General features: G+C 37.9%; 1 protein-coding gene across 1 annotated transcript; it reads right to left on the reverse strand.

Moving 5' to 3' along the window:
• Window positions 1-1,251: 1,251 nt before the first annotated feature.
• On the reverse strand, window positions 1,252-24,759 carry ppp2r2ab (protein phosphatase 2, regulatory subunit B, alpha b). Its single transcript, XM_041810784.1, has 10 exons — window positions 24,487-24,759; window positions 22,173-22,241; window positions 18,937-19,034; window positions 16,061-16,226; window positions 15,527-15,639; window positions 9,358-9,535; window positions 8,091-8,255; window positions 4,558-4,727; window positions 3,037-3,128; window positions 1,252-2,931 (listed from the first exon to the last, which is right to left on the reverse strand). The coding sequence occupies exons 1-10, from the start codon at window positions 24,491-24,493 to the stop codon at window positions 2,652-2,654; spliced, it is 1,338 nt and encodes a 445-aa protein (XP_041666718.1). The 5' UTR covers window positions 24,494-24,759; the 3' UTR covers window positions 1,252-2,651.
• Between the last annotated feature and the right edge of the window lie 258 nt (window positions 24,760-25,017).

Consider the following 25,017-nt stretch of genomic DNA (forward strand, 5'->3'; position numbering starts at 1 on the left):
TGGCTTCAGGCATTTTGAGAGCATTTTTGTGATTGGGTATTTCATTAATCACTACACAGCATACGTCAAGTGATAGACAATATGACAGTCCCAGAAATATTCAGCTAAAATATCTCAATCGCCCCCTCGTGGCTGACATCAGTGTAGAGACTGAGTTGACTGTAAGAGGCTAAAATGTCATACATTTGAAAGAAAAAACAAAAACATGTTAGTTGGACAAAATTTAAAAAATTATTATTATCATTTGAGAGCTCGGCCCTCAAAGTTCCCATCCAGGTAAATGCTGGCCCTTGTATAAATGAAGTTGATGACCCCTGGTCTAGGTGCTACACGTGCAAAGATAGGGACAGGGATGCAGAGGCGTACTGGGAGATTAAGTTACCTTAGTGGTCTTTAATGTCATTCATGTTAGAAATTATCTATCACAACCATAGAGAGAAAAGTATGGCATTATTGCTTTCTCTGATTCAGATTTACGATTAGTTAACTTTATACAACACAATGCTCCAGGCTGGAAAAGGCTGAAAGCCTTAAAGCCATCTGCTAAACCACTGTGTGCAATCACCACTCTCTGAAAAGAACTTTGTGGGTTATTTCCCCTCATTCTGCCTCCTTTCTCTTTCTTTCTTTTGGACACCTGATTTTAAGTTTTTAATTGGCAGCACTTCTCCAATTATAAGCAGCCACCTTTCTCCTCTTCTTCAGGCGTTGCTTCAACAATGACACACCAGTTGAAAGCCAATATGAGGCCCTTCCCCATTGAGTTAAATGCAATTGTAACGTGCAAAAATACTTTGAAGCATCTTGTTGGTATTAAAGCCAGAGAACTACAACACATACCCAAATTTGAAAGCTAAACATCCAGTTCCTGCTAATTATCTCTTAGAAGAGCATCATAACTAAAATGTACTACAATCTAATATTTTTGCAGGTCTTTAGGTGAGATGATTGGGCTTTTTGAGGAGGTTGGACCTTGCTATTGGGGCCATGGGTCCTCCCCAGTGACTTTATTTTGAAGCTTTTTTATTCACTCTTGGTCCCTTAAAAGTTTTAGACATGCCACATTATTTGATCATGGCTGTACTGGTGCAGGCGATGTAATGAAAGAAATCATAGTTGGCTAGATCATATGTATCATGAATACTTTGAGTGATTTTTCAACCTCATGGGAGACGGATTGTTACCGTTGCTTCAGAGGCATCATCAAAAACACATTGCATAACAGGATCCCCACCAACAATCAGGCAGTAACAAGGTTGCAAAAAGTAGTTCCTTTATTATCTTCACTGTCATAGATTAAAATTGTAGTTATACATTACTAGAGGCATCAATAGAGTCTTAACGGACCACATTTTAAATACGGTGTGGAAACATCAACTGCTGCAAATTCATGTGCAGCTTATTGTACCATCACATACAGTAGCATTTATATTGTCTGCAGTAGTTTCAACAAACACTTTAAGTGACTTAATGCCTCAAATAATGTTTTCTTTTAAGCTGCAGTCTTTCAACACATCCAAGTACTTTAGTTTGTGCAGTAAGAGAGTCCAGTGTCAAATCAAAAGGTTTTTCCCTGTTGTGAAGTGCTGCTTTGGAGCTGTGGTACACCATGGGAAGACAATACTTGAAGATGACACAAAAAAAGTTATGTCTAATGTCCAGCTTCATTTCACAAAATAGGACGGAACAAATCTGGTGGCAATTTATCTTTTTTAATATAAATATGACAATCATAATAATTATCTTTGAATAGGCTATCTCTTATACCTGACTATTGTTGAACACAAAGAAAAGGATGAAGAGGAACCAATGCAAAAAACAATGTAAAGAGAGAGCCAATCATAAAGCATCTTTTCTGGAGTCTGGACCTTTTTGACCACCCAGAGCCTGAGGCGCAGCCACAGTGAGTTAGATAACTCCTCACTGTGCCAGGCTTTTATTCTGTGAAATAACACTCTAATTCTCAAACTTCTGGAGGCAACCGCTGACGTGTCGCTGTCCAGTGTGAGCAGTGAGTGTGTAAAGAAAACTGTAAGCATACATTTGTGACTGTTGAGTCTGTAAGGTTTAATTAAAGAGAGGGACATGTGAAGAGACTTAAAGAATACTAGAACAGTATGACAGATGAATTAATAAAAGGTGTACACACAAAAAAATGTTTTTCTTAGAAAAATAAACACTAGAATGGCACAGGACAATAATGGGACATACTAAATAAGTGTTTTCGTTTTCTACCACAGAGCCATTTGGGGGGAGTTATAAAAATAAGTGTGTCTGTATTCAGAATTTTAAAGAAATTAAACTGCTTTACCCAAGTCACCCCAGGGAAGAAAGGGGCAGGGGGCTTCGCAAAACAAACAAAATAACAAAATAAAACTAAAACAAAACAAAAAAATTGGGGGGGAATTGGCACAACATCACTTAAACAACAAGGCGGGTGTTTCTCTGCCACAGACAGGCTGATGATGGGCAAGAGTGAGACTTCCTCTGTCCACATCGAGAACAAAGTGGCAAAGTCTGGTCACCCAGTAGCGACAGACAGGGATGCTGGTTGTCGTGGTTACCACAGATCACCCTGGATGAGCCTGAAAGGCTGCAGGTGGTGCACATGAGGTCACCCACGCCAGATCTCACGTAAGCTCACTCTGTATTTAGTTCACTTTATCCTGGAATATGTAGAGGTTATTGGTCGTCGCCACAGCGATGATGTTGTCCTGGGGATGCCAGGCAGTGTGAAGGATCTTCTTGTTGAAGTCCAAACTGTCTACGCTGATTTCATCCTTCTTGCGTTTGCCTCCCGCGCACACTTTTCGGGGCTTAAGGACCTGCATGGGCTTGCTGTTTTCACGGGACGCCTCTAGAGTAACATCCCGCCTCTGGCCACGGTCGAACATCCGAAAGAAGTTGTTGTATGAACCCGTCATCACCACACTGAGGGGGAGGTCAGAGAAGAAAGGGTGAGCTTTTGTCAAATGAAATCTAGGAATTAAGTCATCTCAAGCAGATAATTAGTTTATTTAATATTCTTTAACCCACCTGTCATTTCCATTCCAGCAGCATTCAAACTTGTCAAAGATGCAGTCGTTCTCATAAAGCGAGCAAAGCTTGCTCCTCAAGTACTCATGAACCTGTAATGATTAGAAACAAGATTGATAAGCCCTTAACACACATCCACAGACAGACAATTATAACAACTACAGGAGTTTAAACCACAGGTTCAACCTTAAACTTTATTCCCTGACATGTCCACCATAGCATCTTGCATCTGATCACTCTACTGTACTGAAACTGGTGCAAAACAAGGTGTTTGTGGTGCCCCCTAGTGGCAAATACATGAAACTACAAGGAATGATTCAATGAAGGAGAGTCCTCTCTGTTTTTCTTATTTTATTTCAACCTTAAAAAACAACTGCTAAATAAAAATTACAACTAAAATGAAACCAACAACACATTAACCACTAAACTGAAATTAAAACTGAGCCTTAATATAAATATACTGTTCAAAAGTTAAGACTCTTGCCAAAGGACAAAACACAAAAGTCATGATGAAAATTAAGACTGTAAGCATCAATGCATTAGAAGCAATGCCATTATTGTTAATAATCAGAGCACACACTTCTTTAAATCACATATATTGCATGCATTATTGTCCCTTTCAGCACACAATGGTTTAGCCACAGCAACATCTCCCTGCAGCCACAGTAGGGCTGAACGATTTCAGAAAATAGTCTAATTGCGATTTTCCCCCCAATATTGCGATTTGATATGCGATTACTTTAAGGTTTCTCATCTTATGTATTATTCAGTAAACATAAGCAATAAATCATTCTATATCATAACTAATGTAAAAATTAGATAAATTAAACTAGGAATGAAAGATTTGTAAAAGAAATCTAATTGTGATTTTGGCTTATATAGCAAATTTGACATCGGTTGCTATACTGAAGGGATGATCATTTTTTATATTTTTCTTATTTTGATTAAGAAAATCATATACACAAACTGGAAAAGTAGGATTTTACTAAACTATTTTGGAAAAAAAGATAATTGTATACATGCACAAGGTGTGGAGCATGAAATTTCTACTCCAAAAATGCATCAAATTGGTATTTTGACACATTTCAGGGTAAAAAAAATGTTGCACTTTCTGCGATTTGAAAATTGCAGCAGGCCAAATTGCGATTTAATCTAATTTGCGATTAATTACCCAGCCTTAAGCCACAGTGATGTAAAACAAGTCCAACAACGCTCCTTAGTGTCTTATTTCATTTTAAAAACTCAAGAGGACAGATCAAAAGCCATGAAATGGCACCTTGTGTTATCAAATGTTTTACGCTTTACCTTTCCCATATTTCTTTTTCAATCCATGACATATTTCTATCTCTATAATCTTAAATCTACCAAAAGTTCCTTATCTATTTACTTTTTTCCAAACAAAAGGAGGACCATATCCAAACAGGAAGTCAGTCATCCTTAATTTAAGGTAGTAGCCCTATGTTAGACTATTCCTGCTGCGCTGCACTATTTAGATTCTGCAGCCACACTGTCTATTCTCACCTGATAGGTCTCCACTGGCCTGTTTTCCATGTTCAGATCCCAAATCTTCACAGACAAGTAGTCCCTGGTCATCATGTAGCGTCCGTTGTGGCTAAACTTTACATCTGAGATTGAGGATATGATCTCAGAGAAGAAAGAGCGATTACTGGGGTCTTCTGGCTCCTCAAACACTGGAAAAAAAACCAACAAAAATGTATGTTATATAAAAATATTCTATCAGTTGATATGAGAGGTTTTTAATTTCTAAATAACAGCACAAATTTAAAAAGTAATGATTAGAACATGTTACTACTTGTTTGGTGCTAAGTAGTAGCGGACTGTTAATTCACATAAACACTACCTTAAGGCAGAAGCATTTTTCTAAAACTAATAGTTTTGTATGTTAAAAGGCATGGCATGCCTGCACCTAAGTTGCAAAAGTAGCAGTGGAGGTTTAAATTGAACCATGTGAATGTTATAAAACCACAGCATGGTTACTTTAATGTCTTAGAGAAAATCAAAAGGTGTGGTCCTTGTTCGTTTACAGGGCTGTACAGTGTAACATAATGTCGCAAATGCTACGAGAAAATTGGTCTGTGCTCTCACTCCTCATCACACAGGTGCTAAGATAAAGTGAGAGAGGTGTGTGAATGCCAGACGCGCAGATAAGGCTTTAGGTTTGACTTGTTGCCCCAAAAACTTCACTCCACTTTGATTTGAGATTTGAATTTCATGCCCAGCCCATTTATTTCTTATTTCTGGTACATTTTAGACTCAAGCGGAATGTTTTTTCCTCTCATCGTGCGCAATCCTGTGCGTCTGGAGTGCGAGCGGCCAGGCTCCGCGATGAGAGAGTGGCCTGCTGGAGCTCTAACAGATGGCGCAGGCTCTGGGCAGACGCAGTACAGGTGTCATTATGTTGAAGAGGAGCACTGCTATAATCGCAAGTTTTATTTTAAGGCATGTAGGCTAGACAATGTTAAAAACATACATCTACTAACTTACTTCTCTGTTAGCCTCGCCCTTTCCAATTATGCACTGATGGTTGCAGGGAATTGGCTGTCAGTAAGAGGACAGAGCTCTCACTCTGCGCTAACTTCTCATTAAAGATTAATGTATAAAACGATGCATTTTTTTCTCCACTAGTATCATAGCTGCTGCTGTTTAGTTAACAAGCCAATACGCGTCTGAATGTAGTATACAGGTCTGATATGACACGGACGGACAGACAGACAGCAGTGTACGAGGGAGAGATGAAGGAAAAAGACAGAGACAGGAGCACGAAGGAGAAGATCAATACAGCCCCACACTGCATAAACTTTCTGTGTATTGTTAGGGTAAAGATGCAATTTGGAGATAGATTTTTTTTATTACTGTTGAATTCAAATAGTACTGATGTTGTGATTACACTGTTAGAAAGAAAAGAGCATCTGTTCATTTACATTAGCTCTATAAACATCAGAACCCAGTGTTATGGTACAATATGGACCAAACTCTAACAGTGTTTAATTAATTTCTACTAATGTTAGGAATGTTTTCCTATTACTCTGAGTATCAGTAAATATATAAGGGGTGTCAAAACTATGGCCTGTGGGCCAACTGTGGCCCTTGGTCCTTTGAATTGGCCTGCAAGAAATCCATTAAAAAAGACCCACATAAGAACATAAAACTTTTTCTTAGTTTGACTAGGAATACACAATATCAGGGTTTATACAATATGGGGATATTTACAAGTTAAATTTAGCTGATATCAATACCAATATATAAATGTAGTTTAGACCTAACACTTCAGTCCTTGAAACACAGTTTAAGGATGAACAAAGAAACATACTTCAGTCTCTAGAACACACTGAAGTTTAAGTTATAAGAAAGAAAACAGAAAAAGACTTCAGTTGTCTGTTGTTCCTGCCAAAAGTAAAAAAAAAAAATTGATGAATACAAACAAAAGAATTCCAGCAGCAAATAGCAGCACTAACTGAGCTCATTTGCTCGTCTGTCTGATCTCAAAGTCTGATTTCTAAATCATACTGCTCTAATCATCTTCAAGCACAACACTTCTGTAAAGTTAGTCAGCTTCCTGCAGTTTGCTCTTGTTTTGTGTCTGAATGTGAAGACGAACCATCAGCGTCTCCCCTCTCTGTGATTGACTGTTTGCTTTGGTAGACATTAATGAGAGCTGTACTTTAGGCTGTTGTGGTTTTGTTTTTCAAGTACATTCATTTACTAAGCATATATTTTGGTTACATGTTGGTTTTAGAGCTGTAACAAACATATTATATATTGTGCTACAGGTTTTTGTTCTGTGCTACAAGACTGTCAACCTCTGTAGCACCAGCACTATGGGCAAAAAAAGTTAACGTACAGCCCTGCTTTAACTGTGACTACGAAGTAATTCTTAAATCCTTCTATTGACTCAGTGTGATGAGCAAAGCTCTGTCTGTTTACAGCACAGTCTAATAGGTGTTTTTTAGAAATAATGGAACATATGTGACAAAGCTGGCCTCTTGATGAGGGACACATAATCAGTTGTTTTGTAAAGCATGTGTATTTAACCAACAAGGTGTCAGAAACACAATGCATTTATACATTAAAACATGGCCAAGATGAACCGTTGAGCAAATACTTGTGCTCAGACAATAAGATGATTTAAAGGTCTTTGTGTGTGGCATGGTTATCAGAATTAGTTTATTTGCAAAATATAATTTAGTGGAAATATTGGCCAACAATCTCAAAAGTTAACAGGGAATGGTCTGGAAAACTTAAATTTAACAGTCATATTCCATGCAGTCTTTTGTGTTTGAAAAAAACAATATAGGTTTTTGCAGCACCTTTGATTCAGAGTAAGGGTACCAGTTTGGGAGCTGAGGTCAGCAGCATGGCTCGCTGGCTGTGGGTCTGTACTTCAAAGTCATCTTTATTGTCAAATTCAGCCATATGTACCAGACATACAGAGGAATTTGAAAAGATGTTTCTCTCTGGCCCACAGTGCAAAAAAGTACGAACATAGATAAAATAAGCATAGAAAATATAAACATAAGTTCAAAGAAACAAAAAAAAGTATAAAAATAAGTTGAAAGAAACATAGAAAAGTATAAACAAAGTTAAAAGAAACAGAGAACTACTATAAAGTATACAAAATTACAATATATATACAATAAATGTGCATGGTATATACAATAAATGTGCATGATTAGCATGGCACAGTGAACATATGTGCAATATGTGCAATGTAGTGGTTGCAAAAATGTGTGAGGTTACAACTATCACCAAAGGCTAAGAGCTAAGAGCTTGACCAATATATTGTAGCTAGCAAGGGGTCTAAACTACATGACGTAAACAGATGGTATAAGAAGAGCTACACTGCTGCACCAAACTGCCTGTCGTGAGATTTTGCTTGCTGCAATGGAAATCATCATGCAGGAAGATTTTTTAACACATTGTTACCCTGGAAGACCCATAAAATAGGCGGCATCTTACATACAGGAGTGACTTTTAATTTAATTATAGGTGACAACCAGGCAGTTAAGCTTAGTAAATCATGTCCAACTACTCACATTTAGAGTGCTTATCACACAGCGCTGAGGCCCTCATGTCGCAGAGACGGATGGTTCCTTTGCTGCTGCTGTACACAAACGTGTTACACTGATGAGGATGAAACTCTGCTGCTGTGATCACCTCTGTGAGATCCTCCATGTTGGCTGGTTTTATGTCAACAATATCTGAAGAGCACAGGGTTAAGGGAAATAAACCCCTCAAAGGGTAAGGACAGAAATCTGCCTAGCCTGTTTGTGATGATAGTGTACAGTTAATCCCTTTGGCAGAGAAAGGAAGTGCAACTGAGCATTAATGGGGAGTAAAATGAGTTTGAGACAGAATACATGGCCAGGAAAGCAATCACACTTTTCAGCATATTACTCAACTGGACAAAATAAGACAAAAATGTCAGCTGGACTGACATGACAAAGAATTTCCCGCACTACTTGCATAAAGACATTTTCCCACAAACCTTGCTAATGCCTCAGAATTCTGCCACCTTCTCTATAAATCAAAAGTTGTCTTATCTGAAGTTAAATCAGACTGATCAACAGCAGTGTCTAGTCAGGGTATTAGCAGAAAATCTGACATCAGATTCAGTACTTTTTAAGACCTTTTTCAAGACCCTCTCAATATAGTTTCATTGGTGGCTCAGTTATATGCGTGTATTCTACAGATTGTAAAATAAAAATGTGACAACATCGTCAAGAAAATTCAGATAATATTTTTATTGTAGCATGCAAATAAAGCTTGCTTTTAGATGCTAGCAGTGCTAACATTAACAGACTATGATGGTATTACACTAGGCAAAAGCTCCACTGAAAAGCTGATTTTTATTTGCAAAATCCTGTTAAATGTTAACCAGAATAAGCCCCAGCCTTAGCTTCTCCTCCAATTACTAACACTTACATGTACACATCAGTTGACCACACAGTTAACTTGCTAGCTAGGGACAGATCAGAACTTTAAGGGTACAATGATATCTCCATGGGCCAAAACACAAGCAAGTGTGTCGTAATGATTGATCTGGTGGAGGTCCATTAGAATCTCACTTGTGATTTAAACTAAATGTAAAAACAAGAGCAGAAAAACTAGCCTACAACCTATTTTGACATATATAACAAATGAAAACAGCTACAAATGCAAGACCTTATGGCCTTGCATTCAAGACTTTTTAAAAGCCTCAATTTTTGCTTAATTGAGTTCTCGACTTTAAATACAGACCCTACATACACTCTGCTGTGATCATTAATGTTGTTTGAACACAATCTCACATGTAAAGGATACTGAAGCTGCGGTCAGTGATCTCCAAGTGCCAGAGGTTGATGCGGAGGTCGTCTGCAGACAGGTAGGTCTCATTGTCACTGTTGACTGAGATAGAGTTGATATGGTAGGTGTGAGCATTGGCAAACACCCTCCTCGGACTGGCTTCTACCATGAGGTCCATGGGTATTAAAACTGGCACCTGAGAATAAGGAGGAGACAGATGTAAAAATGTAAAACTCAAATCAGAAATGACTTTTGGATCTCTGAAAACCCAGTTTGACACATTTCTTTCACAAAGCTGAATAGACTTTAATAACTGCAGCCTGTGTTTTTAATGTAGTGTTGTCAATGATACGAGATTCTAACTTTGATACTGATACCTGGTTTAGTATCACGATACTAAAACTATACTTGAAACTGAAACAATGCTGATCCAATACTTGATAGCTAATAGATCAGAAATATAATGTGTAAAAGAAAAATGACAGTTTATTAACAAACAAAAAGTAATACATTCAAAATAAAGTTTTAGTTATTTGATATCAATTCCCTTTTGTAAAATATATTTAGGTGTTCTGTATTTATTTGGATGAGACTTAGACATTACAAAGCACATCTTAACTCTCTGAGCCCTCTGCCTTTTTCTAAACCATTGTGGTTCGCCTGGACTTCTTGTCGTAAAGGTTTGTAAACATTAATGCTGTGGTGCACAGTTAAGCTTTAAACATCTTTTTTTTTTCCAGGACAACCTGGGCTTTAAGAATATGGGTACTGCAGTAATGTCGCTGGAATTTTACAAATATGGGTACAGACACAAGAAATTGTGTATTACAGTATTACATACAGTTTTATTTTTATTTTATTTAACCTTTATTTAACCAAGCTAGCCCTATTGAGATCAAAGATCTCTGTTGCAAGAGATCTTTGACAGTAAACAACAATGACTGTTTTTTTGCACAAACATGTTCCCTCACCTCTTTGGGACAAAAAGAGAATAAAGAATTATTCTGTGACTAAAAGTCTGCAAAATATTCACATTTTTACAAAAGAAAAACTCTTGTGCTTTTGGGAATTTGAGCCATTATTCAAAGCAGTTCCTGTCTGGAGTGACACAGAGGGACACATCCCAGCCTCTCTGTGTCTCTTTCTCTCTATTACGAGTTATCCAGGCTCTCTCCTCCAGTTTCTATGTGTTTGCACACACGTTGTTCAGCCAAGCATGATGTGGGACGGAACAGCCTGTCATTGGTTGTTGCAGCCCAGTCACAATTGCATTCTGGGATACAAACAGACATTATGGCAGCAGAATTAGCTGCAGGAACTGTAGAAAAATGGATTATAAAATGGATAAAAGGACTTCAATACTGAAGTTACTGGTGTGGATTTTTTTCTTCAAAGACCCTGGAAAGTCATCCGGGTTCCAGGTTGGCTAGAAAACCTTCTGTAAGAGCTATGAACGCATGGATAGTGCTATTAAAACAGCACAAGGGAGGGCTTTCAGAAGAAAAACTATTAAGTGGCTACAATTTATGGTTCAAAAAGAATTTTACTTTGAAAAACTTGTGTCTCTTCTTGTTGTATACAAAAACGTTGGGCTCAGGGGGTTAAGAGATATTTTCAATGTTCAATTTAATGCATGTCAGGGCAAATTGCTAATCTGTGGATAGTTTTTACTATTTAGATCAAATGTCAGTCCATATAAAAATTTCATTTTGATAATATGTAATACATAAGGTCTTAAGTTTTGCAGGTCTGCCCTTCAAAATGCTCATAATATTTAAATAATTAAAACACATCCTTTAAATCTATGAGTAGGCCCTTTCCACCACAATGCTTCTCAAGTAACCAAACCATATCTTATTTTCATAGTCATTGAGGGCATTATGATCACTCTGAGCACCAATAGGCTACCTGAGGAAATGTAGTTTTGTTTTTACAGCCTGTTTAATCTCATGATATAAAGCCACTGTAACATACTGTATGTAACATAAGTAAGCAGCCCTACTGTGAACTATCAAGCTAATTAGTGGTTTTAAACGTACACATATATGACACCAACTAATTCAAGGGTCATGTGCTTGTCTTTTTAGAGCTTATATTTCCAGCGTGCATGCCATGGTGTTTGTGATGCAGGGGTGGGGATACGCCAATGTTTCATTTATCATATAACATAATTTAACAGCCCATCAGCACCCATCTTTTCATGTTTTGTGTAGTTTTGTGTTCCTTTGAGAGGTCTGTGTCTTTATCACTAAGGTGCTTGTGAGCTTTTACATGTTTGCTTGCTGCTACAACACCATTTCATAGCACTCTCACATATAAGGTTCAATAAGTCTTTTGGTTTACCATCAATGTCAGCAGTTGGTAAAGAAGCTCCGTAACAGCACAAATGAATAAATACACAACAATGTCTCTGATTGGCTGATCCCACCTTTACATGTGTAATTTCTCTGTTTTCTCTATTTAAACAAGCTTATCCAACAAAAACAGAAGTTTGCTGCCATTCTCAAGCTGGAAAAACAGCAGAAAAAGCTTCTCCAACAAGATCGTGAGAAATTTGTTGCTGAGCTCCAGCTAGAGAGAGCAAAGAACAAGCTTCTCCAGTAAGAAAAGGACAAGTTTGCTGCTGATCTTACACTGTTAAGAAAAATGATAACTTTCTTCAGGAGAAACGCTAGAACGTTTGAGTTTAGCAAGGCAAGCTCAGCCAAAGATATGAGAAAGACATTGAGACTGTCCGACACCAAATCTTGAGGGCTGAGCAGCAAGCTTTCTTTAGACCGATATCTGAGGACATCCACATCCTGAAGGCAAAGCTTTTGGAGGGTTAAGTTTATAGCAACAAAATCAAAGAAGTACAAGCTCAGATCAGACTTCATTTCTCACTCAACCCTGAGTTCTCCACTGAGCTCAAGGCTGAGAGAAACACATGGAGGAGCAGGAGACTGAGCCATGCTAGCAGGAGGAAGTTGGTTCCTGATGAAATGCAAGAGCTCCAGAAAGAGGCTGCTGCCCCAGCAGACGCCAGCTTTCTGCATGCTCCAAAAAGTTTCCACACAAGTTTCAACAAAGAGAGTTGGAAAAGAGGATGAGGCCAAAAGTCCTCAGTCTGAATCCCTCAGACATCTCCTCAAAAATGCTCTTGTTAGTCCCACATTCACAAAATTGGGGGGAAAAAAAAAAAATTAAAAAGAACAGTTTTGAGTGTCACTCAAAGTTGTTGAAGTATTTCAGTATAATACAAAAGAATAATTTAAATCACGGAGTTGGTACATAAATGTATCAGAAATTAACTGTTTAAAATAAATAACAGCAACATCTTTAAGTTATAAACTAAAAAAACATTGCCATGCCAAGACAGGATGTAAACTTGGTTTTTGGCTGCATGTGTTTTGAGCTGTTAGAAAGGAAATTGTGAAATCTAGAATGAAAAAAAAGTTCTTAACTGAGCTGCCTTTCTTCAAAATTTTGTGCCAACATGCAAGACAGGTTGGAACTATGCAGTTGGATGGTGCAGAAATCAAACAGGAGCCAAAAGTTTGCTCACAGTAGCCTGAAGTGACAGAAAATGAGGCCACGCTGGTGGCTAACACACCCATGTTTAATATGTTTGCATCCAAGTAGATCCAACTAAAATTTATGATTTTCAGATTTGTTCAATACCTGCATCCCTTAAAGGCAAAATTGTTTATATTTTATTCATAATATAAATCTATGAATAATAAAGCTCTAATCACATCTATGCAACATCAACAAAGGCACTATTGTCTTATAAAGCTTGTCAAACATCAAGTCTGTGGTGCACAGTCAAGCTTTAAACATCTGTTTTTAAGGACAACCTGGGCTTTAAGAATATTTGTGCTGCAGTAATGTTACTAAAATGTTTAAAAAAGTAATGGTGCCTTAAAATCAAAAGAAAAAACTAAACAGAAATTAAATCTTACAGATTGTTAAGTGTGACAAACAAGTTTTGTACAAGCATGTTCCCAAAAAATGAAAAAAAAAAAAAAAAAATTCTGACATAAATTCTTCTAAATATTCACATATTAAGGAAAAAAAGACCTTGCATTTCTTTCATTTTGTTGAATTTATGCCATCTCTCAAAGCAGTTCCTGTCTGCAGAGACACAGAGGGCCACATCATAAGCTCTCTAAACTACCACTAAATGGATTAAAAAAATGGATAAAAGCACGGTCAACATCAGAATTAAGTTCCAAGCTTGCTAGAGAAGCATCCATAAGGGCTACTAAGGCATTAGTAGCACCATTAGAATGGGGGCTTACAAAGGAATCAAAAGTAAGTGGCTGCGATTTATGGTTCATAAGTTGTTTCCCTTTTTGTAGCCTGTGTCTCTTCTTGTTGTTTATGACAATGTCAGTCTAAGAGGGTTAAGATGCTGACAGTCAAAAAATTTAATTAGTCATGTAGTGACTGAGTTTTGTTGCAATAGAAGCTGGGAATCACAATATGATACATATAATATGCATGGGGTCACGTGATACATTTTACACAATGCAATTTTCTAAGAAAAACTCAAGTGGAGCCAAGCATACAGTCTGCTACATTACTGAGTCAAGTCTATTTAATTCAGAAATTCCATTCTGAGGTATTAGAGGAGTTTTTTGCATTGTCAAAAAAATTCAACTTTAATTAGTAATAGTGAAAAATGAATATTGTTTGGAATGGATATGGGTATTCGAGAACTCACTGTGGCTGTCATTACTCTGGTAATGTTTTATTACTCACAGACACTGCAGATGCTAGTTTAAGCTCCAATATTTCAGCTAATTTAGCGTTACATGTATAACTGCACATTTCGGTTTCTAGCTGAATATACCGTATGTTGTAAGAAATGAAATTCTTCAGCCATGGCTCTGGTTTTCCTGGAACAGCCAACCAGACTGCAGCAACAGGAACTGCTTTCCAACAGCTACAGTAAGTCTGAAGGGAAATAACACTTAAAAGGCAAATGAGAAGTTGGCACCATAAGCAGCGGTTCACACACATTGATTGTGATGATACCAGAGTCCAGAGCAGAGAAGATTAGCCTGCTAATAATGAAAGTGGGGGCTTGACATATCACCAAGTTCAGTTTGTGGAGGGAGAAGGCTTCAGCGAGTTGATCTGTTTGTCAAGTCAGAGTAAAAGCCACCATCACAGCAATACAACAGCTACACGAGTTAAAACAGGTGTGTGAGAAAAGAGCAGCAGATCTGAGTGCTTACAATGCATAAATAAAGTGACTGTCACCGCAGACTCCTAACTCCCATCATGTTTTGGTCTGTGGTAGAACGGCAATGACTTGTAGAGGTTGGACCATCTTGCTCATACAACAGTGCTGCGTTGATGTGTTCTTTATCATTTATGTGATTTAGGCACAACTAATAACTGTTATTATCACATCTTATTTTATTCGGAGCTGGAATTTGAAGTATTGATTAGCCAGGAAACAGATGTCCGAGGTAGGTCTTTGTACAATACATTTGTTTTTATGTAATTACCCAGTTCATAAGGTCATGTGTGTACTGGAGTAATGCAATTACTCTAAATCACATCCTTAATATCAATGTGTTTTAATGTTCTGGTTTTTAATGACCTACTTGCTCACAATATTGGTGCAGTAAAGTTACTAAACACTTATCATCAAACTATCTAAAATATTCAAAATAATAGCAAAAGGCATGATGAGGAGGTTTGCCCAACATTAGGATAGAAATTTTACATAATATTACATCTCAATTATTCATAATAACCCAGTTGAAGTGTTTTTATGTCTGGATCTGCACAGACCCCAGTCACTGTCTGTTATAGGCCTTTCCACTTTATGTTTCTATGTTTGGAGCATTTCTCTGTGGCAGTTACTTTAGAGCTTCACAGCCAACACACTGCAAGTCGAGACTGAATTAAACTAATTGGATTATGTAACGGGGACATCAGTGTCTCTCTGTTTGCTTTACTGATCTTTTTTTCACACAGCTGTATGTCTCCACTTTTAGGACTGGAAAACGAATATATCTATCAATTTAATAGCATTGGATGATGCCTGCAAATTTCAAGCATTGTTTTACAGAGTTTAAAATACAACGTGACAATACAAAACCCAGGACAATAGCAAACACCTTATTCTCAGTACTGAAACATCCTGGTCTGATTAAATAATCCAAAGTTCAGTTTGATTATAAAAACTGACCCGCAGTGATGTGATAGTGTTTGGATCTTTGTAGCGTCCATCTTCCTCCTTGAGATTATAGCCCTCTGGTCTCTTGTCTCGTTCACTGATTTTCCACAACTTGATTGTCTTATCTGTCAAAAACAAAAGTAGAACATGACAATAACATCAGCATCAACTCTTTCCTTCTATACAAACACAGACTGAATGTGTTGGTTTTGAGTCTGGTCAAGAAAATTGACACTACAGTGAAAAGCAGTGCTTTAAGATGTGAAATCAGAGACCTCTGTAGACCAAATGTTTATGGCTTTATGCTGGGCTGTGTTGTACAGGTGATCTAAAACTAAGGATTTCATGAAGCTACTGTGACAGACAGAAATCCAACAACTGCATTTGCTGAATAATATTTATTATATAGCTATATAGTAACTATTATATAGCTTTCATTTATAAGTTTTTATTTTTTCACACTTATTCAATGTCAATGTCAATGTTAGTCAGAACTTGCTGATAAAAAAAAACTGCGCCGCACACACACTGAAACGACCAACTTACCATTAGTTGACAACAGGAATTGGGCAGCGTTCTTTTGAGGAAGCCAGCGAATCTTGTTGATCTTCTCTTCTATTTCCAAACTCTTCAGGTAGTCAAACTCAGGCTCGTGGCTCTGGAAAGTGCTGTAAACATTGTATTCACTCCTGAACTGAGGCTGACTCTTATTCTGTGGAGTGAAACGAATCAGACACAGACAGAAATAGCAGACATTAGACGGGAAAAAGCCAGCGATGATCTAATTTTGTTCTACATTAGTGATTCCCACAGAATAAGACTGCACCTTAGCGGTGGAGTTGGCGGGAGAAGAGGGAGGGGATTTAATCTACTCTGTTTACTTTTAATTCTCTTATGTCCATGCTTTATTCTGTAGCTTTACTTTTATGTGTTTCTTCTTTTTGACAGTACTCATTAAAACAGTATGTTTATGATGCCAAAATAACATTCTCCCTGTCTTGAAGTGTTTTACTTGATATTCCATTATCTAACCAGTAAGGGTTTAAATCACCTGTGCCATAACAATATTAAACAGTATTTTCTGATAACATAAAATCTGTCATGATACGATTTCAATATGATTTGATATCGGAGCCTATGATCAATATCAAATGATTTAACAGAAAAATTTCACACAGTTGCAGAAAAAGTAGATAAGGCAGTTTTATTACTGAAAGATTTCTGAATCTAATAAAAAAAAAGCAATCTCTTTTATCAAGAAGAACAAAGACCTGCATTTCACGATCGTAACATTTTTTTATTTTGCAAATGTAATGATTATGTTTACATTAGAAACATAATATGGACATTTGTGTTAAAGAAAAATGCTGATTTATAACAGCAAACATTTCAAGTACAAACATTTTTTTTTCTTGAGTGCTCTGACTACTCTAAAGCACCAATATAAACTTTTTCTGCAACCTTTCATAGTCAAGATAGGGTTAGCAAGTCTTTTGGCCTCTGTTTTTCTATTCCAAGTGTTTTTTTTAACTCATTTGCACAAATATGGATTGAATTGTTATTTCTGCCCTATATTAGCCCTTCATACTTCACATAGAGGCCTATTATTGTAGCATATAGTTCATTTGGAGTTTTGTAATACATTATTAGATTTTAATGAGATTGAATCTGGGGCATATGATGCTAAAATGATGAATTTACATTCATTTTAATTTACTGCAATTTTTTAAACGTAGACGTTAGGCAAAGTTTTATCTAAACAGACACTTTCTTGGTATGTGCACCCCCATAACAAGAATGGAAGAGGGGTGTTCAGCTGTACTGATTGATGCACATTGAGTTTGGTCATATTTTCATTATAAGTCTAATGTGAGATGGCAAACTTCAATCAGTCACTCAAAAGAGGCATGAAGCAGCAGACTTCTCCTCTCTGTTTATCCACATAGCCTGTATCAGACACCACTCACTCTATTTCAGCATAACGAGTGGTTTATGTCTGTAAACAATCTCATAAGGCAGTTGTATATGTACAAAAAACGCAGACATCAATGGCTGTAGTCTCTGTCCAAAATATGTCCACAGAGCAGAGAGACGAGTGAATATTCTCTTTATCTCAGCTGCTTCTAGCACTAGCTTGTTGAGGATCACAGAGGGGCAGAAACTGTCAAGAGGCATGTGGGAGGAATTTCAAAATAAAAGCCTAGCTTAATGGTGAGGGTGCAGATCAATGTTTTGACTTTCTATTGATCTGACTGGATAATTAATCAACCAATTGATGTATTGATGTATGTTACACCCCTACAAATCCGGGGATCTGTATGTGTGAAGGCATACTAATGATAACCTGTATCACAGTCCCCATCTTTAATGAATGCCAAGGTCAGACTACACTTTCTTATCACAGCTATGGACCCATCCAGGGGTCATAAGGTTTTGGGACTGATAGGCCCTGAAAATTAATCATTTATGTTGTCAAAGAGAACGACTATAAACGCAACATACAGAATGCCTCACCTGAAAGGCCTAGCATGTTCGTTTTTTTCTGTCCGTTTTCTTCAATTTGTTCTAACATGTAGGTAGCACTGACCAATTAGGCCACAAAGTGCTATGCACCCAAAAGTCACAAGTAAATGGCGAAGGTAAAGAGGAATGATGAAGCTGATGCTGTGAAATAGAAGTATGAGCTAGAGGAGAAGTTTGTTGAGCTCTAGCAACAACATCCTTCCCTATATCATGCATCATTAGGGGATGACTACAACAGGCTGAAAAGGAGAAATGTTGGCAAGAATTAGCAGAAGCACCTCAGCAACTCTGTGAGAAACTTCTGTTAGAATTAGCATCAAGCTTGCAAAGCAGATTCATCACATTTGAACAGACAGACAAATCTCAATGCACAGTAAATACAGTTTTTTTTGTTTACATCCATCCCTCTGGGTGTCATCTAGCCAATGTCATCACATCAACCGTGGCATCTGTTATGTCTTTTGGTCACATCACAACCCGAATTCATGACTCTGTGATCGCCTAATCTGATATGGTGACCGGGGTCACAGACAAAGATTGTGTAGTCTGACCTCAGCTTAAAAGTGCAGAAGAGGAAGTCAGTCGATCTGTCTGAGTACCGTCTATGAACAGGAAACACTGTCTGCTGCACTCTTTATGTTTCATTTCAAGAACACATATCCATGTTTAAATTACAAGTCATTGCTACTGAAAATGAAGAGTAGCATGGGCATGGGAGTGAAATATTTCAAGTCATAATGTCAACATCCTATCCCTTCCTTTTTGCTTACATCCGTTTTAAGAATAGATTAATCAGGGTTTAAAACTCTTAAGGTGATTGAGTTCAGGTGATGACCTTTATTTTAAAACGGATAACATCTAGGAGTAAAACTAAACAGAAGATAAACTTGCAGCAGTACCTCTATTTCCTGCTGGAAAATGACTACGCGCCCACCCTTGTCTCCTGTAGCTAGCAGCTCCCCCGTGTGGTTAAACTCAACCGTGGATATGATGTCCGCTGCAAAAAAGAAACAAAACAACACAAAATTTAAGACATTTAGATGTGCATTCACAAGATATAAAGTCTCTTTCCCTAATGGTGAAAAGATATAAACAGAGAATGAGGGACCACTGAGTACATCCATCTAATCCTGAACTGAACAGTCCAGGAATCACAGTGATCTAGAAGAACAGGAGAGCGTGTAGGCCGGAGATGCAGAAGGATGTCAGAGCATGTAGAGCAGATGAAAAATGATCAGTAACCTAGTTTCTCCCTCTCGCTCGCTCAGACAGCATTATAGTTCCACCCAGGAGCAGTATGTTGCTTCATAAACCAAATCTGTCTCTTACATACACACTCTTTTAACCCTTTGTTGCCCACTGGGGCAGAAGGACAATGCTGCCAAAGGTTGTAGTAGGAGGTCTTTGTGTATGTCGCGCTCCCTGAGGCCCAATGCAGGGGGTAATACAATAGTAGTGAAAGCATGCTTCCTTAGAGGACATGCATAACACGAGTCTTCTGTAAGGACATTGTGTTTTTTAATCCACTGGCTATCAGATCATATATAACGAAAGAAATGAGAAACACTCATCACAACACACATTTCGCCAAGACTATAAGCCAAGAATAAAATACCAGACAGTGTTGTTTAGTGCATGAAATATGTCAGACTGCTTCATTAAGGACCACAAAGTAAAGCACTTCTCTAGTACAATAAAGAAAAACTCAATATTCTTGATCATCTCTGAGAGAGATGAAGTATGACTCAGTGTTTCCAATAGAATGACAGAGTAACTGTCACCCACACACACCTACACCGCCAGTTTCTTACACACCTGCTTGCTTGCTTGATCTCATTTTCAGACCAAGTATAAAACAGCAGATGACATGGTGTGGAGGAGGCTTTTAATGACATAACAAAAAAAAAAAAAAACAACAGCATTATAATGTTACTGAATGAAATCTTCCAAGTGTTATAAATGGTAGCATAAGTAGGATTTATCAGGAGATGTCCTACAGTAAACTGTTCATTTGAAGAATAAATATTAAGACTTTTTAAAAAAGTACGAATATAAAAAAATACCTTGAGGACTGTTTATATGCCAAGTAAAGTCTTTGTTAGGGAAACTCGGAGTTTAAGCATAGGTTAAGATCATGTTATAAAATGTAATTTATGCGGCCAATTAACTTTATAACAATAAAGCAAATAATCTCTACTTTTTGTCTACTTTATTTATATCAATAAGTGAAACAACTCTCCGGAACAGTTTCTAAACAAACTGAAAATCTTAATATATTTTGAAATAAATTTAAGCAAGATGTACCAATTAACTAGAAATGTAACAGACAGATTTGGAGTGGACAGACATGATCACAGTTATGTCATTATCAAATGTGTGGGCAGAAAACAGAGGAAGAATATGTGGAGAAACACAAAGAAGAAGATGAGATAAGGGAATATAAGGGGGGGAACTCTTATTCTGCAGGGGATGTCAAGGAAGGAGCTCAAAAAAACAGATCTCCATGTCCGAAGAAAACTGTCATCAACTTATGTCTTCAAAGTAAAACACAGACATTTAGTATTGTTATTGTATGTATAGTGGTAGTATTAGTACTTGCTATGTTTTACATTTTGTCATACATTAAACAATGAATGTAATATAAAGTAAATGTTAAATAACAATCAAGCCTTAGAAGGGCAGCTCAGTGTCATGTTTGCAATAGCAGCGTAACTGTAAGACAACTTGTCTTCCACTGTCAAACAACTAACATAACTGCAGACGACCTCCACATGCTCCAGAACTTTCTGATGGGAATTGCTCGCAGAATGAGGCTTAGCTGGGGTGTCAATGGCCTAGTGGTTAGGTTAAGCCTCATGTACACAAGCAGTCTGTGTTCAGGTCCAGCCTGTGGCTCCTTTCCCACATGTCTCTGCCCCACTCTCTCATCCCTGTTTCTGACTGGCCTCTTCCCCTAAATTGAGGCCAGTTGGATTCTGCCCATAAAACACATCACCAAACACCAGAATGGTTCTGAACTCAATAACTCAATGTAATCAAGTTCAGAAAAGCACTGGCCAGACAAATGTGTGATTGTGTACACTTTAAAGGCAAAGTACCATAAAATATGAGGAGTTAAACATTGTAGCATTGTTTGCATTGCACTGGCACAAAGGAGGAAAATAACTGCTGCCACAATCAAACTTCAAAATCCTGGCCCTTGGAAACATAAAGTACTGAGGGTCTAACAAGTCATCACTCTTGAAAAATGTGTCCATTATTGGACATCTGGTCTGATGAAGACGCTGCTGCAGAGGTTTCTTCAGTTCAGACACCTGCCCTGCCCAGTAAGCAACCGACACCAGAGTCCGTGATGCAGACACAGCACAGGTGGCGCCTGTCGTCTGCAGCTCTTCATCTACCTAGCTCCCAGTGGCTAATACAGTTTTAGTGCACATTTTCTGCTGGAGTTTTATATCGATCTTTACAGGGACTTAGTGGTCAGTAACTAACCTCAGTATCAAACGAACCCTGTAGCAATTAAGAGTCTTCAAAAAACTTGACAGAAATGTATGTGAAGCTACAGCAGCAAAGTATTTGGTTTGCACTAGCACAGAAAGACTGAAAAAAACTAACTCTGTTAATACATAGGAGTGGTATATTTCTGTGAGTTTAACTAAGTGAGCTTACCAAATGAGAAATTTTCTCTCTAGCTTCCTACAAGATGAATTCACATTACAAGCCAATCAACTGACACTTATGGTGTGCATTAAGATCCATTTTATTAACTGTCCAGCTGCACCAAGCATGAGATGAAAAGTGTCACATTACAGCACAGCTAGATTATCTAGCTAGTTATAATTGGACAAATTACAAATAGATTGAGCTGCAGTCTGCATAATCACTGCAAGCTGTTGTGTTTTACCTAGTCCTTAGAGAGGGAGAGAAATTACACGCACATCACCCAGGTGCAAGGCTTTTTAACAGACAACACATTTAGATCATCTAAGACCTGATGAAGATCAAAGTGTGATCAAAATGTTGTCTATTGAAACTTTTGTGGTATGGAGTAAGAGTACATGTGTTAAACAATATGTTCTAGAAAACTTTCTCAATCAGGCTTAGGTAAACACCCAGTTTCCGGTAGAGTTCATACCTTCAGCAACGTCATCATCGATGGCTCCTTTCACCTGAGAGAAGCACCACTGCATGTCACCTCCAGGTCCTGCAGAGATCAAATGCAATACTTGTTCATACATGCATATAGCTCTAAAGTAGCACTTTTTAAGGGTGTTTTTGCTTGGTCACATGCAGACCTGTTGTGTAAATTTGTGGGGTCATACATGTACACATAGACTATCTGAAATTGTAATGTTGAAAACAAAATAACACTGATATAACTCAAGATCTTTAATTAATTAAGGATACGTACATAGATACACATTCTTTAACTATTCTTGGAGAGCAATTATGCAAAGGGAAAATTCAAAAGCCAGTAAGAATTCATAGTGTTTTGAATAACCAGCCACTAGAATGTTGCCACTCTTCTAAAATCAATAAGTGATTCATTTTTAAATGAGTCATCAAATCAAAAGTCAGATTTGCCCTTTATTTGGTACAGCTGTTGCACTGTGAATATTCTAACTCTGAAAGAAAAAAGATACTGAATACTTATTTAAATTACTGATTTAACTTGAGATCATGAGAACTGTAGCTGAATCAGGAATCTAACATCTTTCATTTTAAGCCCAGGCAGCTGTTACACCAGCAGGAGATGCTCTCTCTTCAGGCTCCTACGTTAAAAATACATCAACAAGAAATTACACGCTGCCTGGGTCGATAATAAACTCAATCTCGTCTCAACAGGTTTCAATCATCATAACTCATTGGCCAATATGTCAAGATGAATTCCTCAGATTTTTACACATGACCATTTATGTTATTACGCAATGAAAACTGGTCTGATATGTGCATAACATTGTTCAACACCTAGTGAAACAGCTCTGCAGAATAATCAAGGACAGTTGTGAGTCACCGAGGCTTCATCATACACACAGGACTCTGAAGTGAATCATGGTTTTAAACAAAAAAAGGCAAGGCAGGGCAGGCTGGGTTGGGACTGGAAAAACAAAAATATAACATTCCTATTTACTGTATCTTCGTTGCAAAGAATGCACGAAGCAATAATGTGTGTTAATATGTGAATAATCTGACTCAATAAATTATGAGGATAGAATGCAATGCCACTACTTAAAGACCACTGATATTTCCCCGCCCAAATCGTTTATATCCATACACTACATGTCAGTTGTGACTTATGTTTGCACAATAATAATAAAGCCATCATCCACAGTAAGCTTTAAAAGACTTAAGTAGTGTAATTTTGAAATTACATAGTTAGTGCACAAGTATTACGATGAATGAAATGTTGAATGCTACGTTAGCCTTAACAATTCATTGACAATCTAGGTCTTACTGGAGGGTGGGAATTCACACATTAGTTTAATTTGATCCCCAACTTTGACTCTCTTGGCTTTTCACTAGTTTAGTCAATAAAATGTTAACAGGCAATCTGACAGCTTGTTAGTCTGCAGAAGGCCTGAAGTACAAGCCTGCATGTGGGCAATGTCAAAGTTTGAGCTAACGTTAGCTAGCCTGGCTTGTCAAGCCAGTCATGGCATGTTTTGAGAAATATGTGCACTAATGCGGAAACCGTCTGTTTTACGGCTTGCAATCTGTTTCATATCAACCGCAGATAAAATAATATTAATAAGCAGGTTATACGTCTTGTGCACAAGCATGAGCAGAAACCGTTACATGTACAAGTTAGCGTTAGGATAGTATCAAGCTGTGTTTGGCTAACACGGTATGCAGCGTTAGCTTGAATACTGACTGGTCCTGGTGTTATGATATAAAATGTAATCGTGCTAACTGGTGACTTTCAGCCAAATCCGTCAGTAATAGTCGTAGTTACAATGTTGAGGGTGGAAAGGGTCAAAACTAATACCAATTTCACTGACTTGTAATTTTATTGTCAAAATATGTCTTTAATAAAATATTAAACAGATGAAAATGGCATTTATTAGGGTACTTACCGTCTCTACATCTACTGTTTCTCCTACAATCAAGACGCATTTTGCCGAGAGTCACCAGTTAACACGGTAACTCTTTACAACATAACACTGGGCCGGTGATAGTGGTAAACAGCTTTCGTTTGCTAGCTGCAGCTGGCTAGCTAGCTTTAGCCGGCAAACAGGCCAGATGGGCGATGACACTTGAGCTCGCTGGCTAGCCAACGTTAGCATTAGCTTAGTTTTGTTAGCTAGCTACCGTAAGCTAAACTGACACTCTGGGCTGGGCTAGCGCAATACTTCAAACCTCAAAGGCAGAGAGCCCGTTGAAGCAAAGTCGCGCAGTTAAAACGCCGGTCTGCCGTGTAGCTTATATGTGTAATGATTAAATTGAATTACCTGCCATGACGAGACAGACAGTGGAGCTTGCCTCAGTCAGTCACGATCCTGCTTCCCACTCCCACGCGCTGCTTCGTGGGATCTGAACTTTTCCTTCCGCTGAATATCCGCTCTCTCTATGTCTGCGCCAACCTGAATGTCAGGCACTGAATTAACAGCAGCGCTGATTATTTTATTGCACTCCTTTTCTTTCCCGCTTCTCCCGTTGTTGTTTCACTCTGGTGTCATTCACTCTCTCCCTTTCTGTCTCTCCTGCCGCATCCCACAAGTCACTTCTTCCCCACCCCTCTCTTGTCTCTTTCCGCACGTGAAACAAACCGAACCTTAGGGTATTTTTTTTATAATGTCTGTTTATTATAACATAATGATCCAACTGCGCAAACTTCACGACCAATGTACAGGTACTCGCGTGCACATAGCCTAGTTTAAGAGCACTTATAGATGGAGACAGTATCTGTGTTGAGGAAAGCTATACAAGCAGTAACACTTAGACTTGACGAAACTTAACTTAGCTATTGACCGGCTATATGT

This window comes from Cheilinus undulatus, linkage group 17 (genome assembly GCF_018320785.1).
Source record: "Cheilinus undulatus linkage group 17, ASM1832078v1, whole genome shotgun sequence".
NCBI classification, from domain to species: domain Eukaryota; kingdom Metazoa; phylum Chordata; class Actinopteri; order Labriformes; family Labridae; genus Cheilinus; species Cheilinus undulatus.

What these genes read in the sequence shown, in the direction of transcription:
- ppp2r2ab (XM_041810784.1), bottom strand. An exon ending in ATTCCTGTTGTCAACTAATG is followed by an intron (nt 15,640 to 16,060) that starts GTAAGTTGGTCG and finishes TGTTTTTGACAG; the next exon opens with ATAAGACAATCAAGTTGTGG. An exon ending in GTGTGATAAGCACTCTAAAT is followed by an intron (nt 4,728 to 8,090) that starts GTGAGTAGTTGG and finishes TTTTTTTTCCAG; the next exon opens with TGTTTGAGGAGCCAGAAGAC.